Raw genomic sequence first — 24,286 nt, 5'->3', positions numbered from 1 at the left:
AGTGGTCATGTGTTACTTACCTCTTTAAAAGACAGAGCTAGAATCGGTGTGTGTGTGTGTGTGTGTGTGTGTGTGTGTGTGTGTGTGTGTGTGTGTGTGTGTGCGTGCGTGCGTGCGTGCGTGCGTGTGCGCGAGCCTGCCTGTCTACAGTAATGGCATGTACATGAGTGAGTACAAAAGAGTACAGTACAAGATAACTCGTTTCATGAGTCTACTATCATTAATCCACCGTGTTACTGTACCTTTGTTGAGAGGATAACCTTCATACTGCAACACACAACTTTATTCACGTCCCATTTCTACCTTTCTTTCTCTCTTTCTCTCTGACCTCCTTTGTCCTTATACAGGTGTGTTACTGCTTTCTCCCGACGAAGAACACACACACACACTCAGTACATTCACCCTGTTGATGGACTATGGAGAAGCCAGCTGTCCCTTTTTTCTTCTAAAGCACAGGCATCTTTTGTGCTCTTGAAATGGCCCTCCTATTGCCTCGGCGTTGTACACTGACTGAATAGAATCAGGTGACTCATATCTCAAATGCAACAATTCCATAAAAGTCAGTAGTTGTTAGGCAGTACAGATGGACTGGCATCTGGAGGGGGGGGGGGTTATATTCACTTCCTGCTTTTTGTCTTTAGTCCATTCAGAGTCAGACAAAGATGATAACTTTAGAAGAGATACTGTACCGTCTCTACGTTCCGTGTTTTTTTTAGATTCTATTGGATGTCCTGTAAGGGTGAAACTCTCTGCAGGCAATGCTTTAGAGTGTTTGTGCCATTGGCGGGAGTGTGTGTGTGCGTGCATACTTGCTTGATTGTGTATGCACACAATTTCTCATACCTTGTGTGTATGTGTGTGGAAGGGTGTGTACTTGGCTGTGAGTTGGTATCTGGCATTGTGGTACTGTTCACAGTAGAGAGGGCCAGGGTGGTGGAGTGTTGGACATGGCTGGGCGCATCTGCTGCCTGTATCCCTCTGGCAATGGGCATTAGTCTGGGCACACTGACTCCATTACACTCTGCCATGCTACACACACACACACACACACACACACACACACACACACTCTCCTTTGTAGCACCCACTGCTGGGTTTTCAGTTTCACCCATAGAGATGTAATGGCCTCCTCTGTGGCAGCAGGAGCCTATGATAAAACAGGATTTGGGCCAGGTGCCCGCCCTCTATACAACTCTATGGTTTGACATTATTCGATGTTAAAGATGAATGGGGATGGTAGAATTGTAGTACTTCAGTAGTAATGTACTCATGCATGAACTTAATGTATGTGTAATGTGTTTGTGTGAGTGATGCCTGTCCCTATGGGAATTCTACAGTAGGATTGAACAACCCATCTTCATCTGAACAGTCATTAGAAGGTTTTATCTTCTGTCTGTGAAGGCCTTCCCTCTCTTTCTTCCTTTTGTTTTCTGTCTGTCTGGTTCTCTCCCTGGTTCCTAGAGCAGATCCCTTTATACTCTCTATAATGTTTATTTCCCATCGTAATAATGTGTTTTCCTTAGCAAACAGAACAGAAAAGGCGTAGGCAGGGCAGGCGTCTTGATCTGTGTGTGTGTGTGTGTGTGTGTGTGTGTGTGTGTGTGTGTGTTTGTGTGTGTGTGTGTGTGTGTGTGTGTGTGTGTGTAGCTGTAAAAATTAAACACATCCAGCTGCAAACACCAAGATACACACACACACACACACACACACACACACACACCATGATATGTCCGTGCTCCTCCTGCTCTCTACTCTCTGTGTTGTTTTACTGTGAGCTCTGCGTGGTGTTAGACAAGTTTCCTAATATAACATAGGAACAGACCTGTGTTCAACCAAACACATGCAGAATGTACGGCACACGGGTCACCAGAGAACTAGGCCCCTTTCACACTACTGAGCTGAGCAACCGCTGAGCTGTACTGTGCCGGCCTGTTTACTCATCCACCGTCGTTGCTGGAAAGGACAACATCTGAGCCAGCACAGTATGTCTCAGGTCAGCAGGAGAGTGTGAGAAGATAATAGAGTGCATTCGCTCAGGAACATGGAGGTGTTGAGAGGTTGAGTAAGTTTGCGGTGTGAATGAGTCAGGGAATGGTAGAAGCTGAAAGGTTGGGAAGAGGTGAACTAAGTTTATGCAGGTGAGGAGGAAAAGCCATTTTAGAGTGTTGGGATTCAGCTGCTGTAGCTAGCTGACTGGCTGGGCTTTTTCAGTGGAAATGTGTTCAAATAAACAAAGAATGCTAGCTTATGTTAGCAATAGCATCACATTGCTGTATTAACTACTATAGTTAGCCTAACTGTCTGGCTGGCCTTTCCAGTGAAAAGTGGTGAAATCGCATTTTAGTTAGCAGTAGTTAGCACTATTTGCATTGTCTCCCCCCAACCCCTCTTTTACGCTGCTACTCTCTGTTTATCATATATGCATAGTCCCTTTAACTATACTTTCAAGTACATACTACCTCAATTAGCCAGACTAACCGGTGCCCCCGCACATTGGCTACCCGGACTATCCAAGCCCTCTTTTACGCTACTGCTACTCTCTGTTTATCATATATGCATAGTCACTTTAACCATACCTACATGTACATACTACCTCTCAATTAGCCCAACTAACCGGTGCCTGTAGGTAGCCTCGCTACTGTATATAGCCTCACTACTGTTATAGCCTCACTACTGTTATAGCCTCACTACTATTATAGCCTCACTACTGTTATAGCCTCACTACTGTTATAGCCTCACTACTATTATAGCCTCACTACTGTTATAGCCTCGCTACTGTTATAGCCTCACTACTGTTATAGCCTCACTACTGTTATAGCCTCACTACTGTTATAGCCTCGCTACTGTTATAGCCTCACTACTGTTATAGCCTCACTACTGTTATAGCCTCACTACTGTTATAGCCTAACTACTGTTATAGCCTCACTACTGTTATAGCCTCACTACTGTTATAGCCTCGTTACTGTATATAGCCTCACTACTGTATATAGCCTCACTACTGTTATAGCCTCACTACTGTTATAGCCTCACTACTGTTATAGCCTCACTACTGTTATAGCCTCACTACTGTTATAGCCTCACTACTGTTATAGCCTCACTACTGTTATAGCCTCGCTACTGTTATAGCCTCACTACTGTTATAGCCTCGCTACTGTTATAGCCTCACTACTGTTATAGCTTCACTACTGTTATAGCCTCGTTACTGTTATAGCCTCACTACTGTATATAGCCTTGCTGCTGTTATTTTCATTGTCTTTTTACTGTTGTTTTTATTTCTTTACTTATCTATTGTTCACCTAATACCTATTTTTTTTTCTTAAAATTTGCCCTGTTGGTTAAGGGCCTGTAGGTAAGAATTTCACTGTAATGTCTACACCTGTTGTATTTGGCGCACGTGACAAATAAACTTTGATTTGATTTGGAATAGCATCTCTGTATTGGCAGCTATTAGCATTGGTGGAAGCCGTGGTTGTGCTAGCTACTAGCTATAGCTACTAGCTAGCACAACGTTGACCGTCTGGCTGGCCTTTCCAGTAGAAACGTGGTGAAATCCGGAGCAGATGTTAGCGGTGGCCCATGAATAAACTGTTGATTGGTGGACGAGGTGGGATGATGAAGGGAGAAAAGGAAGAGAGGAGGAGAAAGGAGCCTGGAGAATGAATGGAGGGAGAGGGAAGTATAATGAATGGAGGGAGAGGGAAGGAGAATGAATGAATGGAGGGAAAGAGAAGTAGAATGAATGGATGGAGAGGGAAGGAGAATTAATGAATGGAGGGAGAGGGAAGGAGAATGAATAAATGGAGGGAGAGGGAAGGAGAATGTAGGAATGGAGGGAGAGGGAAGGAGAATGTATGAATGGATGGAGAGGGAAGGAGAATGATTGAATGGAGGGAGAGGGAAGGATAATTTATGAATGGAGAGAGAGGGAAGGAAATGTGGAGTGAGAGGATAACCTAGGTATTTAAGCTCTTTTTCTTTGTCTTATTTTTCTCTCCTTTTTATTACTCTCTATTTCCCCCTCTCTATTTCCCCCTCTCTCTTTCCCCTCTCTATTTCCCCCTCTCTATTTCCCCCTCTCTCTTTCCCCTCTCTATTTCCCCCTCTCTCTTTTCCCCTCTCTATTTCCCCCTCTCTATTTCCCCCTCTCTCTTTCCCCTCTCTATTTCCCCCTCTCTCTTTTCCCCTCTCTTTTTTCCCCTCTCTCTTTCCCCCTTCTTTTCCCCTCTCTATTTTCCCCTCTCTCTTTTCCACTCTCTCTTTTCCCCTCTCCTTTCCCCCTCTCTCTTTTCCCCTCTCTCTTTCCCCCTCTCTCTTTTCCCCTCTCTTTCCACCCTCTCTATTTCCCCCTCTCTATTTCCCCCTCTCTCTTTTCCCCTCTCTATTTTCCCCTCTCTCTTTTCCCCTCTCTATTTTCCCCTCTCTCTTTTCCCCTCTCTTTCCACCCTCTCTCTTTCCCCTCTCTATTTCCCCCTCTCTCATTTCCCCTCTCTATTTTCCCCTCTCTCTTTTCCCCTCTCTATTTTCCCCTCTCTCTTTTGCCCTCTCTTTCCTCCCTCTCTCTTTCCCCTCTCTATTTCCCCTCTCTCTTTCCCCCTCTCTCTTTCCCCTCTCTATTTCCCCCTCTCTCTTTTCCCCTCTCTTTCCTCCCTCTCTCTTTCCCCTCTCTATTTCCCCCCTCTCATTTCCCCTCTCTCTTTCCCCCTCTCTTTTTCCCCCTCTCACTTTTCCCTCTTTATTTCCCCTCTCTCTTTTCCCCTCTCTTTCCACCCTCTCTATTTCCCCCTCTCTATTTTCCCCTCTCTATTTCCCCCTCTCTCTTTTCCCCTCTCTATTTTCCCCTCTCTCTTTCCCCCTCTCTGTTTCCCCCTCTCTTTCCACCCTCTCTCTTACCCCTCTCTATTTCCCCCTCTCTCTTTTCCCCTCTCTCTTTCCCCTCTCTATTTTCCCCTCTCTCTTTTCCCCTCTCTCTTTTCCCCTCTCTATTTCCCCGTCTCTCTTTTCCCCTCTCTATGTCCCCCTCTCTCTTTTCCCCTCTCTTTTCCCCTCTCTCTTTCCCCCTCTCTATTTCCCCTCTTTTTCCACCCTCTCTCTTTCCCCTCTCTATTTTCCCCTCTCTTTCCCCCCTCTCTCTTTTCCCCTCTCTATTTTCCCCTCTCTTTCCACCCTCTCTCTTTCCCCTCTCTATTTCCCCCCTCTCTCTTTTCCCCTCTCTATTTTCCCCTCTCTATTTCCCCTCTCTCTTTTCCCCTCTCTTTCCACCCTCTCTCGTTTCCTTATCTCTTGTTTCCCCTCTCTATTTTCCCCTCTCTCTTTTCCCCTCTCTATTTCCCCGTCTCTCTTTCCCCTCTCTATTTCCCCCTCACTCTTTTCCCCTCTCTTTTTCCCCTCTCTCTTTCCCCCTCTCTCTTTTCCCCTCTCTTTCCACCCTCTCTCTTTCCCCTCTCTATTTCCCCCTTTCTATTTTCCCCTCTCTTTTCCCCTCTCTATTTTCCCCTCTCTCTTTTCCCCTCTCTTTCCTCCCTCTCTCTTTCCCCTCTCTATTTCCACCCTCTCATTTCCCCTCTCTCTTTCCCCCTCTCTCTTTTCCCTCTTTATTTCCCCTCTCTCTTTTCCCCTCTCTCTTCCCCCTCTCTCTTTTCCCCTCTCTATTTTCCCCTCTCTCTTTTCCCCTCTCTTTCCACCCTCTCTCGTTTCCCCATCTCTCGTTTCCCCTCTCTATTTTCCCCTCTCTCTTTTCCCCTCTCTATTTCCCCCTCTCTCTTTTCCCCTCTCTATTTCCCCCTCTCTCTTTTCCCCTCTCTATTTTCCCCTCTCTATTTTCCCCTCTCTCTTTCCCCCTCTCTCTTTTCCCCTCTCTTTCCACCCTCTCTCTTTCCCCTCTCTATTTCCCCCTCTCTATTTCCCCCTCTCTCTTTTCCCCTCTCTATTTTCCCCTCTCTCTTTTCCCCTCTCTATTTTCCCCTCTCTTTCCTCCCTCTCTCTTTCCCCTCTCTATTTCCCCTCTCTCTTTCCCCCTCTCTCTTTTCCCTCTTTATTTCCCCTCTCTCTTTTCCCCTCTCTCATTTCCCCTCTCCCTTTCTCTCTCTTACACACTTTTTTATGCACAATAAGGAGTGATAGCTGCTAGTGCTTCTTGTACCCTTTCCTCTTGTAGCCCAACTCTCTTTCCATGTATAATTTTCCCCTCTTGTCATCCCCCTCTCCTCCCTCTCTCCTCCTCATCCCTCTCTCCTCCTCACCCTACATATCCTAATCCTGAGCTCTATTTTTACTCTCTCATCTCTGCCCTCTCTTTGTCCTCTTCTTCGCTCTCACTTTTTCCATCTCTTTTTCTCTTCTCCTCTGGTGGGTCTTTCAGTTCTCAGGAGGCGTGCACACACACACACACACACACACACACACACACACACACACACAATCCGTGGCAGGATGCTACATACAGACACACACTCACAGATGGACGGACGCAGGTATGCACACACACACACAAACACACACAAATACACCTTTAGGCAAGGTGCTGCAGGGCCAGCCCTTGTCAGTTCATATGAGTTCTGTGTCCTCCATTAGCTTGCTAGTAGCATTGACCTCACAGGACAGACGTCAGAACACACACACGCACACAATCCATCCACACAGACACACACACACAATCTCTTGCTTGTGTAACCCGAATTCTCTGTCTCTTCCAGCTTTGCACGAGTTCCCTACAGATCTGTTTACCCACAAGGAGAGGACAGAAGGAGCTGTGGCCCTGCACGTCCTGTGTGTGAGTTCAGTCTTCTTCACTTTGATCTTACACTGTCTCTGTCTGTCTGTCTGTCTGTCTGTCTGTCTGTCAGTGTCTGTCAACCTGTCAACCTGTCAACCTGTAGGTGTCCCCGGGGTGGCAGGTGGCCTGGCGGTTAAGAGTGTTGGGCCAGTAACCGAAAGGTTGCTGGTTCAAATCCCCGAACCGTCAAGGTGTAAAAATCTGCCTTTCTGCTCTTGAGCAAGGCAGTTAACCCCAACAATAACTGGACGCTGATTAAGGCAGCTCCCCACACCTCTCTGATTCAGAGGCGTTGGGTTAAATGCAGAAGACACATGATTGATTTGATTGAGTGCATTCAGTTGTGCAACTGACTAGGTATCCCCGTTTCCACTAGGTAACCCCGTTTCCAATAGGTATCCCCGTTTCCAATAGGTATCCCCTTTCCCACTAGGTATCCCCGTTTCCACTAGGTATCCCCTTTTCCACTAGGTATCCCCGCTTCCACTAGGTATCCCCGTTTCTACTAGGTATCCCCTTTCCCACTAGGTATCCCCGTTTCCACTAGGTATCCCCGTTTCCACTAGGTATCCCCTTTCCCACTAGGTATCCCCGTTTCTACTAGGTATCCCTGTTTCCACTAGGTATCCCCTTTTCCACTAGGTATCCCCGTTTCCACTAGGTATCCCCTTTCCCACTAGGTATCCCCGTTTCTACTAGGTATCCCCGTTTCCACTAGGTATCCCCGTTTCCACTAGGTATCCCCTTTCCCACTAGGTATCCCCGTTTCCACTAGGTATCCCCGTTTCTACTAGGTATCCCCTTTCCACTAGGTATCCCCTTTCCCACTAGGTATCCCCTTTCCCACTAGGTATCCCCGTTTCTACTAGGTATTCCCTTTCCCACTAGGTATCCCCTTTCCCACTAGGTATCCCCTTTCCCACTAGGTATCCCCGTTTCCACTAGGTATCCCCGTTTCCACTAGGTATCCCTGTTTCCACTAGGTATCCCCTTTTTCACTAGGTATCCCCGTTTCCACTAGGTATCCCCTTTCCCACTAGGTATCCCCGTTTCTACTAGGTATCCCCGTTTCCACTAGGTATCCCCGTTTCCACTAGGTATCCCCGTTTCTACTAGGTATCCCCTTTCCCACTAGGTATCCCCTTTCCCACTAGGTATCCCCTTTCCCACTAGGTATCCCCTTTCCCACTAGGTATCCCCGTTTCTACTAGGTATCCCCGTTTCTACTAGGTATCCCCTTTCCCACTAGGTATCCCCGTTTCCACTAGGTATCCCCGTTTCTACTAGGTATCCCCTTTCCCCCTAGGTATCCCCGTTTCTACTAGGTATCCCCTTTCCCACTAGGTATCCCCTTTCCCACTAGGTATCCCCGTTTCTACTAGGTATCCCCGTTTCTACTAGGTATCCCCTTTCCCACTAGGTATCCCCTTTCCCACTAGGTATCCCCTTTTCCACTAGGTATCCCCGTTTCCACTAGGTATCCCCTTTTCCACTAGGTATCCCCTTTCCCACTAGGTATCCCCTTTCCCCCTAGGTATCCCCGTTTCTACTAGGTATCCCCTTTCCCACTAGGTATCCCCTTTCCCACTAGGTATCCCCGTTTCTACTAGGTATCCCCTTTCCCACTAGGTATCCCCTTTCCCCCTAGGTATCCCCGTTTCTACTAGGTATCCCCTTTCCCCCTAGGTATCCCCGTTTCCACTAGGTATCCCCGTTTCTACTAGGTATCCCCTTTCCCACTAGGTATCCCCGTTTCTACTAGATATCCCCGTTTCTACTAGGTATCCCCTTTTCCACTAGGTATCCCCGTTTCCACTAGGTATCCCCGTTTCTACTAGGTATCCCCGTTTCTACTAGGTATCCCCTTTCCCACTAGGTATCCCCGTTTCCACTAGGTATCCCCGTTTCCACTAGGTATCCCTGTTTCCACTAGGTATCCCCGTTTCTACTAGGTATCCCCGTTTCTACTAGGTATCCCCTTTCCCACTAGGTATTCCCTTTCCCACTAGGTATCCCCGTTTCTACTAGGTATCCCCGTTTCCACTAGGTATCCCCGTTTCCACTAGGTATCCCCGTTTCCACTAGGTATGCCCTTTCCCATGTCTCTGTGTGTGTCTTTAATCAACCTTTCACATTCTCAACACCTCAGTAAACTATTTTAAGTTCCCGTTAAAAAAGAAATCACACACTCAACACAGTGGAAACTAACAACTTCTCAGTCAGTCCCCTGTATTTCTCGGCTGGCTGGGTGTTTGTGCATAGTGCGAACCATGGGATAATTGTTAGCGGGCCGCCGTCCAAGGCTAAACAAATGGCCCCCGAGTCCAAACTATCCCGCTTGGAGGAACAGAACAGAACAGAACACAGCATCTGGTACCGAATGAGGCCTGCCAACTATGTGTGTGTGTGTGTGTGTGTGTGTGTGTGTGTGTGTGTGTGTGTGTGTGTGTGTGTGTGTGTGTGTGTGTGTGTGTGTGTGTGTGTGTGCATGCTCCCCACTCTAGCTGGGGTCCTGTCAGCACAGCCGGCATTTTATTTATTGACGGTTGGAAATACACACCCAATTACAACCAGATTTAGGTGTAGACTCTGAGCAGAGTGAGAGAGGAGAACTTTCATTTAATATAGTGGACTAGTTCTGGATGGAGGACGGTGCTAGTTGAGTAGGTAGAGTTGGGGAACGTGTATGTTTGTAATTGTGTATGGGATGTGTGTGTGTGGTGGGACGATGAAGCGGAAGGCTGGGCATTTCTGTAGGCTGGGTTTTAAAGGTAGGGTGAGCAGGCAGGATGTGTGGAGGTGTGTTGGGCAGAGGGCTAAACTGAGGTGTAGACTACAGAGGTAGCAGGGATGTGGAGGTGGCGAAGATAGAGGGCATAGGCGATACAGAGGGTGGGTAGATGTAGGGAAGGAGAGGAATAAGTATGAGGGGAATAGAGCACATGTACCATTTCCGTTTGTTTGATGGGCCTCCACATTGGTTCAACGTCATTTCATTTAAATGACGTGGAAACAAACGATTCAGCTCGTGGCATACAGCTGTAAGGTCCCTCAGTCGAACAGTGAATTTTAGACACAGATTCAACCCCAAAGACTTTATCCAATGCCTCATAAAGAGGGGCACCTGTTGGTAGAAAACCTGCACCTGTTGGTAAAAAAAAATACAAGTAAGCAGACATTGAATATCCCTTTGCGCATGGTGACGTTATTAATGACACTTTGGATGCTGTATCAATACACCCAGTCACTACAAAGATACAGACGTCCTTCCTAACACAGCCGCTGGAGAGGAAGGAAACCTCTCAGGGACTTCACCATGAGGCCCATGGTGACTTTAAAACAGTTGGTATGCTTGTCATCTGGGAGTTTTTTTAGGATAAAAAAATAGAGCTAAGTATAGGCACAATCCTAGAAGAAAACCTGGTTCAGTCTGTTTTCCAACAGTCATTGGGAGACAAATTCACCTTTCAGCAGGACAATAAACAAAAACTCAAGGCCAAATATACACTGTAGCTGCTTGCCAATGTGACAAAACTGGAACTAGTGGCTTAGTTACAGACTTAAATCGTCTTGAAAATCTATGACAAGACTTGAAAATGGCTGTCTAGCAATGATCAACAACCAACTTGACAAAGCTTGAATATTTCAAAGAATAATGTAAAAAAAATATTGTACAATCCAGGTGTGGGAAGCTCTTAGAGCCTTACCCTGAAAGACTCACAGCTGTAATGGCTGCCAACGGTGATTCTAACATGTATTGATTCAGGGGTGTGAATACTTATGTAAATGAGATATTTCTGTATTTCATTTTCAATACATTTGCAAAATTTCAACAACAAAAAATGAACTGTGTAGATGGGTGAAGATTCAAATGTTTTGCTGTAGCACAACAAAATGTGTAATACGACAGTGGGTATGAACACTTTCTGAAGGCACTGTATATCTCCCTCCAAAAACCGCTATTATGCCTTGATGACCCCATTCACTCATGTAAGCATGAGAGGATTAGTCCGCTGTCAAAACATCATGTCATTTCTTGGAATTCCCTTGTTCCCTCCAAAAAACTCAACCAATCAAAAACTCTTACTCAACCAACCGGCAACAGCAACAGGCTGCTGTGTCTAAAAACAGAGACAACACAGAGACGATGCTGTGTCTAAAAACAGACAACACAGAGACAATGCTGTGTCTAAAAACAGAGACAACACAGAGACGATGCTGTGTCTAAAAACAGAAACAACACAGAGACGATGCTGTGTCTAAAAACAGAGACAACACAGAGACGATGCTGTGTCTAAAAACAGAAACAACACAGAGACGATGCTGTGTCTAAAAACAGAGACAACACAGAGAAGATGCTGTGTTTAAAAACAGAGACAACACAGAGACGATGCTGTGTCTAAAAACAGAGACACACACACACACACACACACACACACACACACACACACACACACACACACACACACACAGAAACACACACACACACACACAGAAACACACACACACACACAAAAACACACCCTGCCCAGTCATAACGGGACTTCATAGCTGGATAGAGAGAGAGACGGCTGCTATACTGCCACAGTATTCCAACTCTGTTTACTGCCATCTGTTGTTGTCTCTAACCTCTCAGCCCCATGTGATTCCACACCCAGATTCAAATCTCTAGCAGGGATTGTACTTTACCTCAGACCCCTGATTCACCAAATTCATGAATCCATCCCACCCCTCCTACCTAGTCAGGCCCATTGATGGAGACAGAGGCTAATGGCACTATGACGTAGGGTTGAAGGGTTTACTTTACCTGTGTTTCTATACAACCACGGGGCGGTGTCTATGATCTCTTCCTCTCTCTGCCTGTCTGTTTCTCCCTCTCTCTCTGCCTGTCTGTTTCTCCCTCTCTCTCTGCCTGTCTGTTTCTCCCTCTCTCTCTGCCTGTCTGTTTCTCCCTCTCTCTCTGCCTGTCTGTTTCTCCCTCTCTCTCTGCCTGTCTGTTTCTCCCTCTCTCTCTGCCTGTCTGTTTCTCCCTCTCTCTCTGCCTGTCTGTTTCTCCCTCTCTCTCTGCCTGTCTGTTTCTCCCTCTCTCTCTGCCTGTCTGTTTCTCCCTCTCTCTCTGCCTGTCTGTTTCTCCCTCTCTCTCTGCCTGTCTGTTTCTCCCTCTTTCTCTGCCTGTCTGTTTCTCCCTCTCTCTCTGCCTGTCTGTTTCTCCCTCTCTCTCTGCCTGTCTGTTTCTCCCTCTCCCTCTGCCTGTCTGTTTCTCCCTCTCTCTCTGCCTGTCTGTTTCTCCCTCTCTCTGCCTGTCTGTTTCTCTCTCTTTTGCTCTCTTTCCCTCTCTCCTGTATTACCTCTCTCTCCCTCTCTCTCTCTCTCCCCTCTCTCTCTCTCTTTTTCTCTTTCTCTCTCTTTTTCTTTCTCTCTCTTTCTCTCTCTTTTTCTTTCTCTCTCCCTCTCTCTCTCTCTCTTTCTCTTTCTCTCTCTTTTTCTTTCTCTCTCCCTCTCTCTCTTTCTCTCTCTTTTTCTTTCTCTCTCCCTCTCTCTCTCTTTCTCTTTCTCTCTCATTTTCTTTCTTTCTCTCTCCCTCTCTCTCTTTCTCTCTCTTTTTCTTTCTCTATCCCTCCCGCACTCTCTGTCTCCCTCTGTCTCTCTCTGTCTCCCTCTCTCTCCCTCTGTCTCCCTCTGTCTCCCTCTGTCTCTCTCTGTCTCCCTCTCTCTCCCTCTGTCTCCCTCTGTCTCCCTCTGTCTCTGTGTGGCTGTGTGGGTAAACTAATTCTGTGTCTTTTTGTTTTGAAGGATATTAGTGTACCAGTGATTTTTGTATTATAGTAAACCAGATTTGGATATTATGATTTGGTGGGATTTGCAGTTAGGTTGTTGGCTAGCCATCAGCATGTATAAAGCCATGTTTAGTCCAATATCACTGACACATCATCTACATTGTGTTCTTATGAAATTCAGATGGTGGTTTCCATCCATGTGTATCTAACATATTTACTCAAGTCTGTTCAGGAGAGTATACTGTTTACAGAATGTTACGCAATATTACCGAATGTTCAGATAGAAATGCAGTGAGAATAGATACAAAAGTCAAGAAAAATAGGAAATGATTACTCAATAAACACCTCCCTGTTATCTTTCCTCTCTGTGTCTATTTCCTTTCAGGCCATGTATATGTTCATTGCCCTGGCCTTGGTTTGTGACGATTACTTTGTCCCTTCGCTGGAGAAGATATGTGAGGTATGTATGGACAAAGACAGAGTCTGCATCCCAAAAGGCAGCCTATTCCATATGTAGTTTACTAACCTATGGGCCCTGGTCAAAGGTAGTGCACTATATAGGGAATAGGGTGCCATTTGGGAGGCAGAAAAAACAAGATGTGGATAAGATGTGCTTATGTTGCTGTTTGTCCTTCTGTGTGTTAGGGTCGCAGTTCAGTTCAGGGTCAGGGTCAAGGGTTAGTCTGTGGTATTCTTCTCAATAACATATTGGATCCTGTGCCACTTCCATCTTATTACAGTGTTACACTGATATACTGTGAAGCTTCTGTTGACAAGTCTCAACTTCTGCTTTTGTCTATATATTACCTCTCTCACTCTCTCTTTCTCTCTCCCGCTCTCTCTTTCTCTCGCTCTTTCTCTCGCTCTCTCGCTTTCTCTCTCGTTCTCGTTCTCTCTCTCTTTCCCTCTCTCCCTCTTTCTCCCTCTCTCTCCCTCTCATTCTCTTTCTATCTCTCTTTCTCTCTCTTTTCTTCTCTCTCCCTCATTCTCTTTCTATCTCTCTTTCTCTCTTTTTCTTCTCTCTCTCTCTCCCTCTCGCTCTCTCTCTCTCGTTTATTCTCTCTCTCCCTCTCATTCTCTTTCTCTCTCTCATTTCTCCTCTCTCTCTCCCTCTCATTCTCTTTCTCTCTCGTTTCTTCTCTCTCTCTCTCTCCCTCTCATTCTCTGTCTCTCTCTCTCTCTCTTCTTCTCTCTCTAGCGTCTTCATCTCAGTGAGGATGTAGCAGGGGCAACCTTTATGGCCGCTGGAAGCTCCGCCCCTGAACTCTTCACCTCTGTCATAGGTAACACAAAACACACACACACATGCAATACACATAGTTACTCACTAGCATGGACACACACACACACACACACACACACACACACACACACACACACACACACACACACACACACACACACACACACACACACACACGACCCAGTAGAAGAGGAACCTACACAGGGATTAACAACACATTACATGTTAATCCAATTAATAGAGTTGAAATGAACATTGATGTGAAGCAATGCGCTGACTGACGTCAGTATTTTAGATTGGCGCTTTTGATAACACTGTGGATTAGAAGCAGACTGTTGTGTTCCCTGTAAACAGAGACGGTTTTTAGAACAAGACTCTGTAGTTTAGTTTAACCCTTTGACGTGGCTGAGCTGTTTATATGTGTTGTGACAGCCGGGGGCAGTTGTTTGATCCCACTGTATCTCAATGTATCACATCCAGTCATCCAGGGCCACTATACACACACACACACACACACGCAGAGGACACACACACACACAAACACACCCACAGCGCCGCTAAGACTAGCGACGTCAGATTCTGCAGGAGTAGACTGCATGTTACACAAGGACAAAGTGCCGTGTCATACCGTGTGTACATGCGTGTCCCTCTCCGCAGGGGTCTTCATCACTAAAGGAGATGTGGGTGTGGGGACCATTGTGGGGTCAGCAGTCTTCAACATCCTCTGCATCATCGGAGTGTGTGGAATCTTTGCTGGCCAGGTATGATGTCATAGTGCTAGGTCATTTTAGAAAAACGTGGCTCCTGAATGAGTTCTTGGTATTTTGACTTGCTTGTATATCTCAATACAGCGCAGTACATACACATACACATATCTACAGAATACAGATGTATAGACACACATTCAAATCGAATACAACAGGTGTCGACTTTACAGTGAAATGCTTACTTACGAGACCTTAACCAACAATGCAGTTTTAAGAAAATACCTAAACAAATATATATTTAAAAAGGTAAGAGATAAGAAGTCTCTTGGACATAATGTAGGTACACACAGTGTCCATATCTATTGTCCATATCTGTTGTCCAAGAATATCCACAACAACAACATGTATACTCCGTACTGTATACAAAGTGAGTACATGTACATTTGCACGTACAGTACACCCTATATAATGACTCTGAACTGACCACAGTTACGGTATCACATCTGTAGCCTGCCTTACTGGCCTACTGTAACATGTAGTCTCCCTGTCCAGATCCCTGCACCAAGCCGTGCCAAGCCTGAACCCAACATGATATACTCCCTGGTGACAAAACATTTACATGATAGGGGGCAGCCATAGTGATTTGATCTCAGATTGTCCATTATGTAAGGAAGTAAAAGTCTACTGCCAGGAAACAGTGTATTACTGTAAAGTCATCTTAATACTGCCAGGAAACAGTGTATTACTATAAAGTCATCTTAATACTGCCAGGAAACAGTGTATTACTATAAAGTCATCTTAATACCCCTAGGAAACAGTGTATTACTGTAAAGTCGTCTTAATACTGCCAGGAAACAGTGATTTACTGTAAAGTCATCTTAATACTGCCGGAAATACAGTGTATTACTGTAAAGTCATCTTAATACTCCAAGGAAACAGTGTATTACTGTAAAGTCATCGTAATACTCATAGGAAACAGTGTATTGCTGTAAAGTCATCTTAATACTGCCAGTAATACAGTGTATTACTGTAAAGTCAGCTTAATACTCCTAGGAAACAGTGTATAACTGTAAAGTCATCTTAATACTGCCAGGAATACAGTATATTACTGTAAAGTCATCTTAATACTGCCAGGAATAGAGTGAATTGCTGTAAAGTCATCTTAATACTGCCAGGAAACAGTGTATTGCTGTAAAGTTATCTTAATACTGCCAGGAATACAGTGTATTGCTGTAAAGTCATCTTAATACTGCCAGGAAACAGTGTATTGCTGTAAAGTCATCTTAATACTGCCAGGAATACAGTGTATTACTGTAAAGTAATCTTAATACTCCTCACTATTGTTGATCTAGTAGAGATCAGTTTGTACCATCTTGCTAGCTCGTACGGTCTATTCTGGCTATACAGCAAAAACAGATCTGGGACCAGACTTTGGCTACGTGTTTCTCATAGGAAGACACGATGTGCTTTACAGTTTGGATAGCCTGATCCCAGATCTGTTGGTGCTGTCTAGCTTGACATGACTGTAGGAGTTTTCTCTACAGCACAAACAGATCTGGGACCAGGCTAGGGCTTGACTGTGTTTCTCTAAGGTAGATATGTGTTTCACTGTAGTAGTGTGTGTGGGTTGATTTGCATACTAAATACGGGCTCTATAACGCATTAGTCACTGTGTGGTAGGCTGTCTGTGCTGCATATCATTATGTAAAATCAATGAATACACCGACACCTTTTTGGAGTAGGTGAGCACTGCCTGCTTGTCCTTTCTACGCAGTGGGATCTATTCAGATCAACTCAAGAGCTCTTCGTGTATCTCGGTGTGCTTGTGAGGGAGCTGGAGCTGTAATCGTTATTGTTGGGCCAAACCGCCGGCAATATAAAGTGCTATCATGAGGGTATGCTTGACTGCAGTTCATCAGTGTGATAATGCTGTGTCTTTTGTTTGCGTCCTGTTTGTCTTCTCTCCATCTGTCTCTAGGCTGTGAAGCTCTCCCATTGGACACTACTCAGAGACTCCGCCTACTACACGCTCTCTATCGCAGCCCTCATTGCAGTAAGTGGCCAAACACACACACATGCGTGCGCACACACACACACGGATACACACACAAGCAGCGTGCCAACACCTGAGTTCTCCCTGCGTTACAAAGAGCGAGAGAGAGAGAGAGAGAAAGAGACAGAGAGAGGAGGAAGAAGAAAGAGCGAGAGAGAGAGGTAGACATGCAAACGGGTAAAGACAAGAGAGATAGAAAGACAGAGGCAGATAGAGACAGAACATCAGCTGGACCAGTCTTTCTGATAGAGAGAGTATAGCTCGAGACAGAACATCAGCTGGACCAGTCTGTCTGATAGAGAGTTCAGCTCGAGACAGAACATCAGCTGGACCAGTCTGTCTGATAGAGAGAGTTCAGCTCGAGACAGAACATCAGCTGGACCAGTCTGTCTGATAGAGAGAGTTCAGCTCGAGACAGAACATCAGCTGGACCAGTCTGTCTGATAGAGAGAGTTCAGCTCGAGACAGAACATCAGCTGGACCAGTCTGTCTGAGAACCCTGCTCTGATGTGCAGACAGACTCATCACGCATCACTCCCCCCAATTAACACAACACTGGGTCTGACTGACGTAGATACACGACAACTGCACTGAACTGAATTATAATGCAGGTTGACGTTTATTGTCATTAATTTTTCCCTGGAGGCAGAACTGAGCGATGTCCGCTAGGGACAGATGGACATTTACCGGGGGGGGGGGGGGGGGGGGGGGGGGGGGGGTGGTCCAAAATCAGGGAGGGTTGTCAAACTTTTTTCTTTTCACTTTTGGGAGGGTAGTGTTTTTTTCCCCCTGGTTTACATTCCCTCTTCTGCTCGCATTTTCCCTATAAACAATGGCTTGACTTACTTTTGACATTAACCTAATAAAGTTTAAAAGCATTTGTGAAGTTTTGGTGTGGCTATTATTAAGCTTTAGCTACTGCCGGCCTATGATATGAAGGCAGCGCGCCACATCACTACGACTGACTTGAGCTGAGGAAGTCTGTTTCAGGCCTACCAGAGTTGCTCCTATAATCTGACGCTTTATCTTTATACAAAATAGTCGGATGTAAAAATGTACGAATTCGCCCCCTTCTGTACGCCTATGTCTGAATAGCAGACGCAGTAGCCATCTGACACGAGGAAATGCATGTCGGTGTCATAGCATGCTACGGCATCTCTCTGGGTCTAAGCCTAAGCTTCTCTTCCTTTATATAGAGTATATATATTTCTTTATTACGCTATTTATATCATACAGTGGATACCTAAGTCTAAAGGCCTATGCATGCAATGCCCTGATACATTTTGAGCTCAAATCTCTGACCACGAGGTGGACAATTATTATTTTAGGAATTATCCTAAAAGCCAATAAATAAATAGGCTCTAAAGTGTTGCGTAGGCTGCACATGGAAACACGAGGAATAGTGTTTTTTTTGTTGTCATTTGTTATTGCTGTTTTTAAGGGCACGTAAATGTGCCTCATTTGGCCATCAGATCCTCCAGGTCGGATCGGAAAATCTTCTCTGTCATGTTGTTTGGCGCCATATTCTCCTAATGGAAACTGAAATGGCGCATTGTTTTTATGAATTTTTTAGAATATTTGCATGAAAATCTGTCACCAATTGGATGGAAACCTAGGTACAGACACCCACGGCATGGTGCAGGGATCTGGACAGGGAGAATACATGTTACAGTAGGCCAGTAAGGCAGGCTATGGCTGTACAGATGTTCCCTAGTCCAGTATCACGTTTATTATGCCTGCACATCATGGTTCACCAGCAGCCCCAAACATCTAAACAATAAGCTAGCAGCCAAACAAGCCTGTAAGAATTGTACTTAAACTCCCCCCTCATACTAATCTGAAGGTTGATCATTTTTCATTTTTCAATCTGAAGGTTGATCATCTATTTCATTGTATATGTATTTATGTCAAATTAGGGACCATAATGGAAACAAGTCCCCGGTTTATTGTGCAATCCCGCTCACTTTAAAAAAGATTTGTGTATATACAGTTGAAGTCGGAAGTTCACATACACTTGCGTTGGAGTCATTAAAACTTGTTTTTCAAAGTTGTGGCAAAATGGCTTTAGGACAACAAAGTAAAGGTATTGGAGTGGCCATCACAAAGCCCTAACCTCAATCCTATAGATAATTTGTGGGCAGAACTGAAAAAGCGTGTGTTCAATCCTGACTCAGTTTCACCAGCTTTGTCAGGAGGAATCGACCAAAATTCACCCGAACGTATTGTGGGAAGCTTGTGGAAGGCTACTTTTTACATTCATCTCTAGGAGACAGAACGCGTCTCCTTCCTGAGCGGTATGACAGCTGTGTGGTCCCATGGTGTTTATACTTGTGTACTATTGTTTGTTCAGATGAACGTGGTACCTCCTTCAGGCGTTTGGAAATTGCTCCCAAGGATGAACCAGACTTGTGGAGGTCTACAATTTTTTTTCAGAGGTCTTGACTGATTTATTTTGAAATTTCCCATGATGTCAAGCAAAGAGGCACTGAGTTTGAAGGTAGGCCTTGAAATACATTAAAAGGTACACCTGAAATTGACTCAAATTATGTCAATTAGCCTATCAGAAGCTTCTAAAGCCATGACATCACTTTCTGGAATTTTCTAAGCTGTTTACAGGCAACTTAGTGTACGTAAACTTCTGACCCACTGGAATTGTGATACAGTGAATTCTACGTGAAATAATCTGTCTGTAAACAATTGTTGGAAAAATGACTTGTGTCATGCACAAAGTAGATGTCCTAACCGACTTGCCAAAACTATAGTTTGTTAACAAGAAATTTGTGGAGTGGTTGAAAAAAGACCTAAGTGTATGTAAACTTCCGACTTCAACTGTATTTATTTAATTATAAATATGGCATAAAAATGTTGAAAATCTGATTTCCCTTTAGCTGATCATTGTCTGCAGCTATCTCTGATCGTGGTGTAATGAACCAAGCAGGGAGAGTGAGCTCGTCTATGGTGGTCGGCGAACCCTCAACCTTCTGGCTCGTAGACCTGCGTGGCATTGATTGTGCCACAAAAGCTTAAGTGGCAAAGTCGATATCCAGGTTTATAAACACACGGTCACTACAGTTATTGTTATCTTTGGTTGTACACATTATTTTGAGTTAATTCTTTGAGAGGGGAGGGTGTTCAATTTATTTTACAGTACAATGAGAGGGTCTTAATTTAAGGTTAGGGATTAGGGTTAGCAATGTGGTTAGGCTTAGATTTAAAATCAGATTTGATGACTTTGTGACTGTGCCTCCAGGGCAAGATTCATGACAATAAATGTCAACCTGGAAAGATAACATGCCTTTGACTCTACAGTCTGGATGATAGTAGTATGAAATGCCAATGACTCACTGGATAATCTTCAGTTCTGGGTATATGTTAGCCTTTTAGCATGAAGCATGATGACACAGCACATACATCCACACGAGTCATTGCAGAAAGAGAAATATTGTATTTTTCCACTTGACATTGGCTAAGTGAGACTTTAATGAATAAGATGTTGAGTAACAGGTCTATTTGTCCTGGTTCTGTCGTGGAGGAAAGTTCTGGAGTTGGCATTACCCTCTGGTGGTCAAGATAGACATAGCATCGCTTTAATAATCAGTACTGGAAATGATTGTGTTATTACGTCTCTCCCTTTTCCTAAATATGATCAATCCCTCTCTTTCTCCTCACAGTTTATCTACGACGGGGAGGTTACGTGGTATGTAAAAATGTCTCTTGATATTCAGTTGGTTGATAATCAGTTGATAGGTGTATTTTGAATAGATTCTCCTGTGCTCGTGTCAACTGTATGTGTGATGTGTGCTGGGGGTGGATTCATTCTATTCTGTATTGTATTCAAGGTGGGAGTCTCTAGTCCTGAACGTGATGTACCTCTTCTACATTCTAATCATGAAGTGAGTATGAGCATCATCTGGCGGTCACATCATCACACACCACGAACACACACACTTCCCATCTGGACCAAGAGCTATTCAGTCATTTAAGATACTGTACATTCAGAGGCGAGTGTATTACACTGTTTGCTCACAGGACAGTCTGCATACTTCTGTAAACTCTTGGATACTTTCTACTCAATTCTCATGGTCTCTTTTCTGAATGTTCATCACTTGTGTGTGTAGGTTTAACGGCAGAGCCAGGCGCTACTTTGACCGACGGAAGAAGAGCTCCGTGAACCTGGCCAACGGTCTGACGGGCAGCACTGACCTGGAGGACAACGTCACCTGTGACGCCACCGCCGTCCTGCTCAAGAAAGGTACCTACCCTGGTGGCACACAGATATGACATCACGTTATCAGGCTTTTGTGGGGCGACACTTTATTTGGATAGTACATCTACAGACTATCACTAACTGTTCAACTAACTATCTACTAACCTTAACCCTTTACCCTAACTCTTATTCTAAACCTAACCATCACCTTAACCCTTTACCCTAACTCTTATTCTAAACCTAAACATCACCTTAACCCTTTACCCTAACTCTTATTCTAAACCTAACCATCACCTTAACCCTTTACCCTAACTCTTATTCTAAACCTAACCTTAACCTTAACCCTTTACCCTAACTCTTATTCTAAACCTAAACATAACCTTAACCCTTTACCCTAACTCTTATTCTAAACCTAACCATAACCTTAACCCTTTACCCTAACTCTTATTCTAAACCTAACCATCACCTTAACCCTTTACCCTAACTCTTATTCTAAACCTAACCATCACCTTAACCCTTTACCCTAACTCTTATTCTACACCTAACCATAACCTTAACCCTTTACCCTAACTCTTATTCTAAACCTAACCATCACCTTAACCCTTTACCCTAACTCTTATTCTAAACCTAACCATAACCTTAACCCTTTACCCTAACTCTTATTCGAAACCTAACCATCACCGTAACCCTTTACCCTAACTCTTATTCTAAACCTAACCATCACCTTAACCCTGTACCCTAACTCTTATTCTAAACCTAACCATCACCTTAACCCTTTACCCTAACTCTTATTCTAAACCTAACCATCACCTTAACCCTTTACCCTAACTCTTATTCTAAACCTAAACATCACCTTAACCCTTTACCCTAACTCTTATTCTAAACCTAACCATCACCTTAACCCTTTACCCTAACTCTTATTCTAAACCTAACCATCACCTTAACCCTTTACCCTAACTCTTATTCTAAACCTAACCATCACCTTAACCCTTTACCCTAACTCTTATTCTAAACCTAACCATCACCTTAACCCTTTACCCTAACTCTTATTCTAAACCTAACCATCACCTTAACCCTTTACCCTAACTCTTATTCTAAACCTAACCATCACCTTAACCCTTTACCCTAACTCTTATTCTAAACCTAACCATCACCTTAACCCTTTACCCTAACTCTTATTCTAAACCTACCTAACCATAACCTTAACCCTTTACCCTAACTCTTATTTCTAAACATCACCTTAACCCTTTACCCTAACTCTTATTCTAAACCTACCTTAACCCTTTACCCTAACTCTTATTCTAAACCTAACCATCACCTTAACCCTGTACCCTAACTCTTATTCTAAACCTAACCATAACCTTAGCAAGCAGTTGCTTATCAACAGATAGTTTGTTGATGGTGTGAGTATCTGAACTATCCAAATAAACTGTGACCTTCTGTGGTGCAATACAGAGAAATACAGTTTACCTTGAAATGATTTTGGTAGTTGTGGTGGTTCCACTGAAAAAGGAACTATTGTAGTATCTCAGTTTCAGTTGCTTCAGGGTTTTGGCCAGGCCCTTTATATACTTCCCCATAGTCAGATGAATTCATGGATACCATTTTTCTGTCTCTGTGTCCAGGTTGAAGGAAGTTGCTAACTAGTGCTAGCGCAATTGCTAACTAGTGTTTGCTCATTGCGCTAATGCTAGGTAGCATTGGCTTGTGAAATTACCTCCAACTTCCTTCATACTGGACACAGTTCATCTGACTCCGGGGAAGTCGATAAAGGGCTTCATCTCCAAAATCCTGAAGAATCCCTTTCAGGCACTCAGTGGAAGGTACACACGTGTCTGTATGAGTTTCTTGTGTCACCAGTCTGTTAGTGATAACAGTAGCCATTTTGTGTCTGTCCCCATAGCTAACTTCCAGTGTAAGCCCAGTGTGCTGATGGTGGATGAGCTACTGTCAGCCTACCCCCACCAGCTGTCCTTCTCTGAGGCTGGCATGAGGATCATGATCACCAGTCACTTCTCCCCCAGGACACGATTAGCCATGGCTTCACGCATGGTCATCAATGAGGTAAGAGTAGGGTAATATATATATATATACACACACACACACACACACACACACACACAAACACACACACTATATCTCTCTCTCATTGACCCAGTATTGTGTGTGTGTTTGCAGAGACAGAGGGTGATCAACACCAGTGAGACCAGGGTCAACCAACACATCACCAACGGAGACTCAGACTCTGCAGCCGCCAGGGCTCTGGAGAGGCGTAGTCTGGAGAACGGCAGGACGGGCGGGGCCGAGACAGGGCTGAACGGGAGATGCGTAGGTCAGGGGGTCCTGGAGTCGGGGAATGAGACGGAAAACGAGAACGAGGATAATGAGAATAATGAGAATGACGGAGGAGAAGAGGAAGAGGACGAGAACGAAGGACCTCTGGTCCCTCACAGACCACCAGGTGTGTGAACATGTTATATGTCTATTTTCTTTATTCTATGTTTTACATATTTCAATTCACTGACGCTCATTTTCTCTCTTCCAATCCCCTTCTCTTTCTGTCTCGTTCTCTCTCTCTCCCAATTCAATTATATATATTTTTTTTAAATGATCTCTCTCTCTCTCTCTCTCTCTCTCTCTGTCTCTCTCTGTCTCTCTCTCTCCTTCTCTCTCGCTGTCCCTCTCCCTCCCTCCCTCCCTCCCTCTCCTCCAGCGGGTGTGTGCAACAAGATGAAGTGGCTGCTGTGCTGGCCTCTGTGCCTGCTCCTCTTCTTCACCATCCCGAACTGTGCCAAGCCACGCTGGGAGAGATGGTTCATGGTCTCCTTCGTCACCTCCACCATGTGGATCGCTGGCTTCTCCTACATTATGGTCTGGATGGTGAGTTCTTATTTAACCTTTATTTACTAAATGTCATATTAGCCTTGGCTCCAGCTGTCCTCTCAAACGGGAATACAGTGTTGAGGTCTGGTAATTGTCTTGCAGAAAAATGCTATGTGTGACGTTTCCATTCTAGCCTTGGTTACAATTCTAATGGTACGACTGCCATGTTGTCATTGACTATAGGTGACTGTGATTGGGTACACGCTTGGCATCCCTGATGTCATCATGGGCATCACGTTCCTGGCGGCGGGGACTAGTGTTCCAGACTGCATGGCCAGCCTCATCGTGGCACGCCAAGGTACTGTAGGGAGAGAGACACACAGAGACCACTCCATCAGAACCAACTCCACAACACTTGTCTTTTTATGAGGTTACACAGAGCTGTTGAGCTGCGGTACTGCACACACGAAGTACGGTGTTATAATACAATGTATTACGATAGGTTTTCTCTTCTGTCTAGGTCTGGGAGACATGGCCATCTCTAACTCCATTGGCAGCAATGTGTTTGATATTCTGGTGGGCCTTGGCCTGCCCTGGCTTTTACAGACCCTCTGCATTGACTATGGATCAACTGTGAGGATTCCTGCTATTACCCATGTTTTTTTTTTAAACTATTTCCCAACATTGTAGACAGGCTTAGAGCT

General features: G+C 44.7%; 1 protein-coding gene across 1 annotated transcript in view; it reads left to right on the top strand.

Annotated features, from left to right (window-relative positions):
* Positions 1-24,286, top strand: part of LOC139369592 (sodium/potassium/calcium exchanger 3-like) — a 73,797-nt gene that overhangs the window by 48,058 nt on the left and 1,453 nt on the right. Inside the window, exons 3-15 of the mRNA XM_071108844.1 lie at positions 6,693-6,769; positions 12,935-13,009; positions 13,748-13,832; positions 14,450-14,553; positions 16,478-16,552; positions 20,224-20,249; positions 20,392-20,445; positions 20,671-20,804; positions 22,663-22,823; positions 22,938-23,220; positions 23,473-23,639; positions 23,826-23,940; positions 24,103-24,215. Of these exons, the coding sequence (XP_070964945.1) occupies positions 6,693-6,769; positions 12,935-13,009; positions 13,748-13,832; positions 14,450-14,553; positions 16,478-16,552; positions 20,224-20,249; positions 20,392-20,445; positions 20,671-20,804; positions 22,663-22,823; positions 22,938-23,220; positions 23,473-23,639; positions 23,826-23,940; positions 24,103-24,215 (1,469 nt within the window). The remainder of the gene's footprint in view (positions 1-6,692; positions 6,770-12,934; positions 13,010-13,747; positions 13,833-14,449; positions 14,554-16,477; positions 16,553-20,223; positions 20,250-20,391; positions 20,446-20,670; positions 20,805-22,662; positions 22,824-22,937; positions 23,221-23,472; positions 23,640-23,825; positions 23,941-24,102; positions 24,216-24,286) is intronic.

The sequence above is a fragment of the Oncorhynchus clarkii genome, chromosome 17, assembly GCF_045791955.1.
Source record: "Oncorhynchus clarkii lewisi isolate Uvic-CL-2024 chromosome 17, UVic_Ocla_1.0, whole genome shotgun sequence".
In the NCBI taxonomy this organism is placed as follows: Eukaryota; Metazoa; Chordata; class Actinopteri; order Salmoniformes; family Salmonidae; genus Oncorhynchus; species Oncorhynchus clarkii.
This window is presented reverse-complemented; position numbering and strand designations above follow the sequence as displayed.